Source organism: Erythrolamprus reginae, chromosome 3, assembly GCF_031021105.1.
Source record: "Erythrolamprus reginae isolate rEryReg1 chromosome 3, rEryReg1.hap1, whole genome shotgun sequence".
NCBI lineage: Eukaryota > Metazoa > Chordata > Lepidosauria > Squamata > Dipsadidae > Erythrolamprus > Erythrolamprus reginae.
The window spans coordinates 58182829-58194593 of NC_091952.1; the positions used below are offsets into that span (position 1 = coordinate 58182829).

Consider the following 11765-nt stretch of genomic DNA (forward strand, 5'->3'; position numbering starts at 1 on the left):
TACTACAGGTGAAACTCAAAAAATTAGAATATCATGCAAAAGTTCATTTATTTCAGTAATACAACTTAAAAGATAAAACTAATATATGAGAGCAACGCATTACGTGCAAGGCAAGATAGTTCAAGTCGTGATTTGTCATAAATGTGATGATTATGGGGTACAGCTCATGAAAACCCCAAATCCTCAATCTCATAAAATTACAATATTGTGAAAAGATGTAATATTCCAGGCTCAAAGTGTCCCATTCTAATCAGCTAATTAAGCCTTAACACCTCCAAAGGGTTCCTGAACCATTAAATGGTCTCTCAGTCTGGTTGAGTAGGAATCACAATCATGGGAAAGACTGCTGACCTGACAGTTGTGCAGAAAACCATCATTGATACCCTCCATAAGGAGGGAAAGCCTCAAAAGGTAATAGCAAACAAAATTGTTCCCAAAGTCCTGTACCAAAGCACTTTAATAGAAAATTATTTGGAAGGGCAAAGTGTGGAAGAAAAAGGTGCACAAGAAGCAGGGATGACCGCAACCTGGAGAGGATTGTCAGGAAAAGGCCATTCAAAAGTGTTAGGGACTTTCACAAGGAATGGACTGAGGATAGAATCAATGCATCCAGAGCCACCACAGAGACAGATCCTGAACATGGGCTTCCTTCCACAGACGAGCTTTATGGTGAAGCTGACTTCATTTTCCAACAGGACTTGGCACCTGCCCACACTGCCAAAAGTACCAAAACCTGGGATTACTGTGCTTGATTGGCCAACAAACTGACCTGACCTATACCCCATAGAGCAGTGATGGCGAACCTTTTTTTCCCCAGGTGCTGAAAGAGCATGCACATGCACTATCACACATGGGTGAGTGCCCACACTCATAATTCAATGCCTAGGGAGGGCAAAAACAGCTTCCCCTACCTCCCGGAGTCCTTCTAGAAACAGGAAATGGCCTCCAGAGGGACTGCGGGGGTAGGGGAAGCTGGAACAGACAAAAAATGGTCTGTTTCCCAACTTCTGGTGGGCCCAATAGGCTCGTATTTCACCCTCCCAAAGCTACAAAGGTTCCAAAGGCTTCCCTGGAATCAGGGGAAGGTAAAAATGTCCTCCCCCATTCCGCCAGAAGCTCTCTGGAAGCCAAAAATCCCCTCCCAGAGCCTCTGTGGGAGTCAAAAATAAGCTGGCCAGCACACACACATGCTTGTTGGAGCTGAGCTAGGGCAACGGCTCGTGTGCCAGCAGATATGGCTCTGTGTGCCACCTGTGGCAGCCGTGCCATAGGTTCGCCATCATTGCCATAGAGAATCTATGGGGCATTGCCAAGAGAAAGATGAGAGATATGAGACCAAACAGAAAAGCTGAAGGCCGCTATTGAAGCACTTGGTCTTCCATAATACCTTAGCAATGCCACAGGCTGATAGCTCCTATGCCACCCCACATCAAGGCAGTAATTACGGCAAAAGGGGACCAAACCAAGTACTGAGTACATATGCATGCTTATACTTTTCATAGGTCCAATACTGTTCTATGTACAATCCTTGTTTTATTGATTGCATGTAACATTCTAATTTTCTGAGATTGTGGACTGGAGTTTTCATGAGCTGTACCCCACAATCATGACAATTATGACAACCACAGCTTGAAATATCTTGCTTTGCATGTAGTGAGTCTCTCTCATATATTAGTTTCACCTTTTAAGTTGCATTACTGAGATGAATGAACTTCTGCACAATATTCTAAGTTTTTGAGTTTCACCTGTATATGATGATGATCTTCGTCCATTGTCTTCGAAGAGGACCTTGACATCTAACAGTTTTTTGGCTGTCCACGATGTGTCCGCAGGTAAGGCTGGTAAGTATAAATAATAAATAAACAGTTGCAGCAATTGCAGCTCTGGCTTTGCAGAGTGCTTGCTTCTCTTATGCTATGGTTGTTCTTCTGTCCTCAGATGACTGGCAGCCTGGGTGGATCAGGTGCGCCATGTCGATCGATCTTGTGCCAGGTTTTCCCAGGAAGTGGTGTCGACATCGAGGGACTTGAAGGAGGCTTTCAATGTGTCTTTGTATCGCTTCCTTTGTCCCCCATGCAATCACTTTCCTTCAGACAGCTCACCTGAGGAGCTATTTAGAGTCTGACCCTAAGCCATACCTGGATTTCTGTAAAGCTTGACTACATTACCATACTCACTACCCATTAAACTCTTGAACTGCTGATATGCATATCTGTTTTGGACCAGATTTGTATTGTACCTTGATCTAATAATTCTACTATAGAGGCCTCAATTAAGAGACTGATTAACTGTTTTGTGAATTCTCTGGAACAAGACATAGCTCAATCTAAATATTTGAGACAGTCATCATGCAGAATCCATGATCAATGTTGTAGGGTAGTAGATGTTTTCTGCATACGATCTATTGTTCATGAATATGTGTTATTTCTTTGAGCATAAAATGTGTGTTATCTCTTGAGCAATAAAATATTCATTGTGTGACATCTAGTGGACATACTGCAAATGCAACAAACATTCAAACTATCTGGTGAATAGTATGGCTAAAGACATGGAATGATTATGGGTCATGATTTCAATGCTGACTTTTATTGACAAATAGATCTGTCCCCAACTTTTCCAGTAGTTTACCCATCACCACCTTATTGCTTGTGATCCCTTTCTTCTCTCTCCTTCCATCTCCAGAGGGTTAAGTCTTTGCATAATGTGTCCAAAGTATGATAATTGAGCCTCCTCTGTGATTATTGAAAAGCTCCACTGAATTCAGTGGGATTTAATACAAGATAAGTGAACAAGGACTACATCCCTGCTGCAGAAAATGTTTTAATTTACCAGATAAAAATCCCATTTACATCCATGGTAATTACCTTTGAGACAGGTTTAGAATAGAATAGAATAGAATAGAATTTTTATTGGCCAAGTGTGATTGGACACACAAGGAATTTGTCTTGGTGCATATGCTCTCAACGTACATAAAATAAAATATACATTTGTCAAGAATCATGTGATACAACACTTAATGATTGTCATAGGGGTTTAGGTTATAGAACAAACAATGCAATATAATTATTTCTCACCTTTCCTTTAGCATTCCCTGTGTAGATATATTCCCCTCGTCGATCAAAAGAAGCTACCACATTGAGATCAGAATCATCATCTACTGGTAGGACAACATGCTTCGAATCAGACAGTGTTAACATTACTGGGGCAGATTTCATTGGGCATACTAACACTTTGTTTCTAAAGAAATAGAAAAATAAAAAAACAAATTCTCAAACATCAAGCAATGCATCATCAAAAACATGAAAAACACAAAAGAGAAGTATGTTTCCCCCCCTTAAAAAATGAATCGTATTTTGTACTCAGAAACAAGTGTGAGCATAGAAACATAGAAGTCTGACGGCAGAAAAAGACCTCATGGTCCATCTAGTCTGCCCTTATACTATTTCCTGTATTTTATCTTAGGATGGATCTATGTTTATCCCAGGCATGTTTAAATTCAGTTACTGTGGATTTATCTACAACGTCTGCTGGAAGTTTGTTCCAAGGATCTACTACTCTTTCAGTAAAATAATATTTTCTCATGTTGCTTTTGATCTTTCCCCCAACTAACTTCAGATTGTGTTCCCTTGTTCTTGTGTTCACTTTCCTTTTAAAAACACTTCCCTCCTGGACCTTGTTTAACCCTTTAATATATTTAAATGTTTCGATCATGTCCCCCCTTTTCCTTCTGTCCTCCAGACTATACAGATTGAGTTCATTAAGTCTTTCCTGATACATTTTATGCTTAAGACCTTCCACCATTCTTGTAGCCCGTCTTTGGACCCATTCAATTTTGTCAATATCTTTTTGTAGGTGAGGTCTCCAGAACTGAACACAGTATTCCAAATGTGGTCTCACCAGCATTCTATATAGCGGGATCATAATCCCCCTCTTCCTGCTTGTTATACCTTTTTAATATGTTATACCTGAATTAATAAATTAATTCAGTATCATTCATATTCTAAACAGTTAACACAATTCTTATATTTTGTAAATTTGTTTTAGTTTCCCCATTGAGCTATTCATTCATTTCACTTTTATTCCACTTGTCATCCAAGAAACCAATAAAACAAAAGGACAAAGATGACATTCTCTAATGAGGAAAGTTTCTGAACAATCTTTCAGGTCAGATCCCCATAAAATGTAACAGTGATTATTCAGCAGAATAGTGACCCACTAAAGATATGATCTGGTTAGGAGATGAGAAGGGTGAGAAGAAATGGAGCCAGAAACAATTAAATGACAGTATTCCTTTCATTCAAGAACTAGTGATCCTGTTCTTAGAGAAACTCAGTAAATTCAGAATCCTTTGCCCATATCTGTTGACAATAACTCAAACTCAGAGATTTAGCTATTTAATCATAGGAAGAGATACTTAATGAAAATCCGGAAGTAGGGATTGAGCTTCACAGATGTGAGAGACTACTCAAAAGGCATGTAAGTGCTAACAGGAGAGCAAACTCTACAGTGACTCTTTAATGAGTCTCTTTAATGAATGGAAGTTCAACAAAATGTGCTTATTCCCTTTGGGCAGCGTTAAGAACAATTTATCAATATAGCTTATTAATATTTATTTATTATTTATTTATTAATTGGATTTATCCAGTATCCAGAATATCCAACATTGCTGCATCTTAGATTTCTTTTGTATCCTCTATGGATTTACTGCCTACTGATAACTTACCGGTTTCAAACCCTGCTTTCCTGTTTGATCATGAGGCTGATCTCAAAGATCCTGCAAAAGGATTTTTTCCCCAAAGGCTGTATTATTACAGTTTGCTGTTATAGAGTCTGAGCCTGTTTATCTCAGGCCTAAGGAAGATCCCATGCCTGCCAATTAGCGTCTGCCTGATAGCTTGGCATGCCAGCAGAGGAACTAATAACTATTATAATTAATAATTTATTTATGAAATATAATAAACAGATGGGTAGCTATTAATTATATTTAATAATTTTTAAACGTATGCTGCCTGAGACTCAATTCCAGATGGCTCACTACAATAAAAGAAATTACAAAATATTCAATGAACTACATTGGTACCTCTACCTAAGAATGTCTCTACTTAAGAACTTTTCCAGATAAGAACCGGGTGTTCAAGATTTTTTTGCCTCTTCTTAAGAACCACTTTCTACTTAAGAACCCGAGCACGGAAAAATTTCCCAGGAAATTTGAGAGTGGCACAAAGGCCCGGCCAGTTTCCTGCCATTCCCCCTTTAATCCCGGCCATCTCGGGCTTTTCTGGGCTGCCAGATGAGCCCTTCGGTGGTGCTTAAGGAGACTTTGGCAGTCCAGAGTAAACAAAGCATTTTCCATTCTCTGGGTGCTTGGAGAGGGAATAAACCTCTGCCAGCCCCCAGAGAAAAGAAACGCTCCCTAGGAAAATTCTGCACAAACTTTAGAACAATATCTAGACTCACGACCAAGAAAAACATAGATATTGATAACAGGAACTCTATACCCTACAATGAGCATCTCTGCATTTGCAGAGCAGCAGAAATAGAAGATCTGACTCACATCCTGTTTGACTGCTGCTTGTATAAGGGGGTGAGAGACAGGTACCTTGGTCTATATACCAAACAAATGACCTATTGGGGTCCTCATAACAAAACAACTTACTTTATGTGCGCCCAGAACCTGAAAATAACACAGCACAGCTGTTAAACAAAATGGTTCAGTTGAGATCTGCATATATGGGACTGATTCGGGTAGACTGTTAGGGTGACACTGAAATATAATTTTACGTCATTTTATTCTATTTTACATACATGTATTAAATTATATTGTATCTTATCCTATAACTATTGTATTTTACTCTACTCTTATTTTAAATTGTTTGCACAGGATTTTATTGGTGGTATGTGTTTGAACCTTGTGCTTTGATATAACCTATAGCATTGATGGCAAACCTTTTTTTCTTTGGGTGCCGAAAGAGCATGGGCGAGTGCTAATGTGCATGCGCTAGTACCCATGCCCATAATTCAATGCCTGGGGAAGGCAAAAACAGCTTCCCCCACCCCATGGAGGCTCTCTGGAGACCAAAAACGACCTGTTTCCCATCTTGTGGTGGGCCCAGGCTTCCTTGGAGCTGGGGGAGGGTACTAATGCTCTCACCCAGCCTCCTGGAGGGTCTCTTGAAGTCAAAAACACTCTCCCAGCGCCAAAAATCAGCTGGCCAGCACACACATGCACATTGGAGCTGATCTAGGGCAACAGGTTGGGTTCTAGCAGATATGGCTCTGTGTGCCACCTCTGGCACCTGTGCCATAGGTTTGCCATCACTGACCTATAGGCTAATCAATAAAGCTATAATAATAATAATGATAGCAGGAATTAAAGGCAATATCTTTCTCTATCATCTAACAAGCATTCTGCATGTGCTTGAAAACAATAATGAATTATAAGAACCTTAGATCTTAATGCTATCAACCTCTTGATGCACTGACCAGTTGTTCAGTTAAACTTTCATATTTCTTGAGCCAATATATCTACAATAGTTATATATTAGATTTGTTTATTGTACACTGTTTATTATTGTTGTGAGCCACCCCGAGTCTGCGGAGAGGGGCGGCATACAAATCTAATATATTATTATTATTATTATTATTATTATTATTATTATTATTATTATTATTATTATTAGTGCTAACTCTGCCCAACCGAGCTATTTTTTGTTTTTGTTCAGTTGTTAAGCAGCATTGTAAAAAAAATAAATAAAACTGTTTGACTACTACAACAACCCATGAAAAGGTATTATAATTTGAATATACTTCAAAGAAATTATCTAGATTACTACTGTTTTAAAAAAGATGTTAATACTACTTACTGATCACGGGGATGATATTGGACTTTCAAAATAGGAGAAGGAAAACGAAACCTCTGATCACAATCACCAGTCAAAACATCCCACTGAGACACCATATTATCAGTTGATGCACTCACTAACTTGTGACCATCTCGACTCCAACTGAAAGAGAAAGATCTAAATAGCCTCTCAGTACAGCCCTCACTGTCCCCATCAAATATAATATTGACAAGCTTTCTGCAGCACTCCAACTTTACATTTGATTTCCAAAAACATTTAAAGAACCAAATGCCTTGTAAGTTCAATGGGAAAATCACACGCTACAGCCTTAGCACATCTTTATGCATCACCAATTAGCTGGAATCAAAACAAACTACTGCATATGTGTTTGAGAATCAAATTGCAACTGAAGTGGTCACTGAAATTTTTACTGGAACAACTTTCACTGCCCAAAATACTGGACACTTCATTCCAATTCATTTTTCTGGCAAGAGCTGCTGATGTAAACTTCACATAAAGTTTTGCATTGCCTAGCTGTCAACTATGCACATCCCTGAACCTGTAGCTTCCAGTAATAAAAACTAGTAAACATATTCTAATAAAATGTCCAAAGTTGAAAGGCATGAACATTGTACAATAAATACATGCAGAGTTCTTTTTTATGACTCAACTGCTAGTATATCATCCACAAAGCAAATTACATTTGTATTAGGGTAATTCCTTACCATAATGAACAAACTGGGTGAATGTGGGCACTTATTATTTTTGCTATGCCCCTTGTCAAGAAATCCCAAATGACAATTCGGCCATCATTACAACCAACTGCTAGAAGAGTGCCCCATCTGTTAAAAGTACATGTAAGAGCCATACTAATACAGTCCAATGTGCCATCAGCTTCCTGAAAACAAAACAGGGATTTTTTTAAAAGGAGAGGTTTCATGTGTAGGTTACATAACCATGTTATTTCACTCCATGAAATGTCTCATGAAATTACTTGTCGCAATGTTCATGTAATAAGTTGAAAATTTAAGACAGTCTATTTCATGTGTATGAGCATATATCAAAAATTATTCTTTCTAGTCCAGTAAAATAGTCACAAACAGTAATACAAAATAATTATACAAGGGTAAATTGTATAATTTGTATAATATATAATATAGTATATAATTATATAATATATAACTGTAAATTGTATAATATATAATATATACCTCTGGATAGTTCTGCCCAAAGGATTCTGGAAAAAAAGAAGAAAATATGAAGGAAATTCAAAAACACCACACTTCTTTTTGTTGCATGCTGCATTACTGGAGATCTAATGATAGGGGAATACAGTATACTAAAATAATAAATCTGACCTATGAATCAGTAGCATGCTATCCAGAAACCGAAGGAGATTTTATCAATGAAGTTTAAGTAACTTAATATATTTCTATTGAAAATCAAAACTATATTCAGAATTACTCCTTGGATTCCAATAATCATATAATCATCAAAATTAAAGTATTTCTTAAAGTTAGAAATCTTAAAAAATGAGATGTTGCTATGCTTTAAGGGGAAGAAATTAATAATACAACATTTTAAAAAAATCTAGAAACATACAAAGGTGGGGGGGTTGGGGGGGGACAGGCCATTTTGGAAATAATTATCCAGTGAAGTTCATAATTCTCATTTATCATCCAAATTTGTTAACTGTAACTTCATCTCAAGTGCAATAGGCATGTACAGTTGAGATGAAGTTAGGATTGCCTTAACTAGTCTAGAAAAAGATGTACTGTCTGTTTCAAAATGTTAAGAAACTGAGGCTTTTACCAGATATTCTTTTATTACATAATTTATAATAGAATTATAGAGTTGGAAGGGACGTTGAAAGTCTTCTAGTACAACCCCCTGCTTAGGCAAGAAACCCTATGCCCTTGATGGTGAAGATGGCACATGGAACCATATCTGAGGGCATGCGAGATGTTGCCCTATGTCAGCTCCAGCACACATGTACATGATGACCAAGTAATTTTCGGCATTCCAGAGGGCAGGGGGAGGCCATTTTTACCCTCCCCAAGCTTCAAGAGGCTTTCCTAAAGTCTGGGGAAGATGAAAAATGGCTCAACAGTCCAACCGGAAATTAATTTCCAAACTTCTGGTACCCGTTGAGCCTGTTTTTCTCCATCCACAGGACCCAGAGGCTTTCATGAAGCCTAAGGAGGATGAAAACGCCCTCCCCCCCAGCCCTCCAGAATGAGGTTGTGCACACATGTGGGGGGGAGAGCACTGCATTATGGTGAGGGCATTGCGCGCATGCTATCATGCGCACCTGCCCCCTTTTGGCACCTGAGCAAAAAAAGATTCAACATCACTGCCCTATACCAATGATTTGCTCAGGTGCCAAAAGGTTGCGCACATGTGCAATAGCATGCCTGTGCATGCCCACACCCATAATGTAATGCCCTCTCCCCCATGCATGCACACATAACCTTCCCAACACTGCCCCCATCCCAAATGCACACAGGGATCTCTGAAGCTTCTGGAGCCTGTGGATGGCGAAAAATTGATTTAGCTGATTTTTGGCCTTCCGGAGGGCAGGCAGGGGTGGTGGTGGTTATTTTTGCCTTGCCCAGGCTCCAAGAAAGTCTCCCAGTTTTTCACCCGCCCCAGGATTCAGGACTTTTTCCTGAAGCCTGAAGAAGGCAAAAAGAGGACCTCCCCCCCCGCCCTTCAGAAAGCTGAAAATCAGCTGGCCAGCACACAAGTGCACACTAGAGCTGACATAGAGCAATGCCCCCTGTGTCCTCAGATATGGTTCCACATGTCACATATGCCATGCATGCCATAGGTTTGCTATCATGGCCCTATGCCAGTCATCCAACACCTTCTTAAAAACTTCCAGTGTTGGACATTCAGAAATTCTGGAGGCAAGTTGTTCCACTGATTAATTGTTCTGTCAGGAAATGTCTCCTTAATTCTAAGTTGCTTCTTTCCTTGATTAGTTTCCATCCATCTTGTTCTACCCTCAGGTCCTTTGGAGAATAGGTTGACTCCTTCCCTGAGATATTAGAACACTGCCATCATGTCTCCCTTAGTCCTTCTTTTCATTAAACTAGACATAGCCAGTTCCTGCAACCATTCTTCATATGTTTTAGCCTCCAGTCCCCTAATCATGTTTGTTGCTTTTCTCGGCACTCTACGACATTGTACTTCATGATTCTTGACAAATGTATCTTTTTCTTTTATGTACACTGAGAGCATATGCACCAAGACAAATTCCTTGTGTGTGCAATCACACTTGGCCAATAAAGAATTCTATTCTATTCTATTCTGGATATACTGCTCAAAAAAATAAAAGGAACACTTAAACAACACAATATAACTCCAAGTAAATAAAAGTTCTGTGAAATCAAACTGTCCACTTAGGAAGCAACACTGATTAACAATCAATTTCACATGCTATTGTACAAATGGAATAGTTGTGCAAATGGCATATCCAATGAGAACATTTCATTCATTCAGATCTAGGATGTATTACAGTATTTGAGTGTTCCCTTTATTTTTTTGAGAGTATACTTATATTTTTGACATTGCTTGTTGGCCGCCCAGAGTCCCAAAAGAGTTGGGCAGCTTATAAATGTAATAAATTAAATTAATTAAATCCTTTTTACCTCGTAGCGACCAAAATTCATACTATTGAAGAAGTCATTCCCAACTCAAATGCACACTTAATTCGAAAGTTAAAACACAGTAATGAAGTAATTTGACTTTACGTTAAGGGTGAGTGTCCTCCTACCGGTAATGACTTTTTTCTGGGTGTAAGCAGCCAAAGGGAAAAGATGAAATCGCCCGGCCCAACCACCACAAGCCCCATAATTCACAACCAATGAAAACCGGGTCCGTCGGGGTCCCATGTAGGCGCCCCGGACATAAATCTGCCTGGACTCTTTTGCATTTCCAACAAAACAAATGGGCTTGGATTTTTTTTTTCCTCTTTGAGGCGAACGGGGAAGACAGCCTCCCGTCGTTTTCGCATCGCTGGGCAGCTTGTGCCCCTTTTGCAAACGGGGCTTGTGCCCCTGAAGCTTCCCGCGTTCCCAGTCCAAGCAACAACCCGGCAGCCTTCCCCCACCGAGCCACTTCCAACACCGCTTTGCTTTGACCGCCCACAAACGCCGCCTTCCCGTCATCCCCCGCCCGCCCCGGCCACGCACCCCCAGCCCCAAGTAAAGAGCAACGGTCGAAACGCCTTTCCTCCCCTTCGCCCTCCCCCCCCCCCCACCGCCCCCCACGCACCGAGCAGCTCCAGGTTCATCTTTGCTCACACTCCTTCCGTCCGATCCCGCTTCGGGATGCAAAGACCCAAAGGCCCCCCGACTCGAAGGGGTTGCCGCCTTTAACTCTGCCTGATGAAAACGTTAGAAACATAAAAACGTTGTGGATTTTTTGGCGACTTCCACTCCTCGCTGCGTCGCGCGAAATAACCGGTTGTCGTTTTCATATCAGAAATATCTCCGAAATGTAGAGCAAGGCGGCGAGAAAGCTTTTGGGATGCACCGAGAAAACAGGCAGCGTCGTGGACAGACCGGCGACCTACCCACCCACACACCCACACACAAAAATACAATAATACGAACCGGGTTGAAACAAAGGGAGGTGAGAGTAGTTCCGGTTGTACAGATTCGCGAGAGCTGGAAGGAATGTTAATTTGCAAGTAAATCTCTATACAGTGTATTAGAAAATCTTATTTTGTGCAGAACGATGTTGAGTATGCTTTGGTTAAACGTGGAATTGTGTCACTTTTGGGTTTACTGTCCAAACGGGCCAATAATATAAACTTAGCAAGGAATGCTACATGTGACACTACTACAGACAATGTTGAAAACCTGGTCTATTGTTTAATAGTTTAATTAACGAAAAGAAGCTTCATTGAGCAGTGAC

At 40.1% G+C, this 11765-nt stretch overlaps 1 protein-coding gene across 16 annotated transcripts in view; it reads right to left on the reverse strand.

The window, feature by feature from the left end:
- The window catches only part of RBBP5 (RB binding protein 5, histone lysine methyltransferase complex subunit), a 33993-nt gene extending 22547 nt beyond the window's left edge, over window positions 1–11446 (reverse strand). For 6 of the 16 annotated variants that reach the window (XM_070745474.1, XM_070745469.1, XM_070745468.1 and 3 more), the window contains exons 1-5: window positions 11121–11195; window positions 8054–8079; window positions 7568–7740; window positions 6864–7004; window positions 3075–3237 (exon numbers count right to left, since the gene is read on the reverse strand). In XM_070745474.1, the coding sequence (XP_070601575.1) occupies window positions 3075–3237; window positions 6864–7004; window positions 7568–7740; window positions 8054–8079; window positions 11121–11139 (522 nt within the window). In that variant the 5' untranslated portion in view covers window positions 11140–11195. Of the gene's footprint in view, window positions 1–3074; window positions 3238–6863; window positions 7005–7567; window positions 7741–8053; window positions 8080–10620; window positions 11022–11120 lie in introns of those variants that run through there. The other 10 variants (XM_070745464.1, XM_070745467.1, XM_070745475.1 and 7 more) reach the window with 9 other exon arrangements.
- Window positions 11447–11765: the final 319 nt, after the last annotated feature.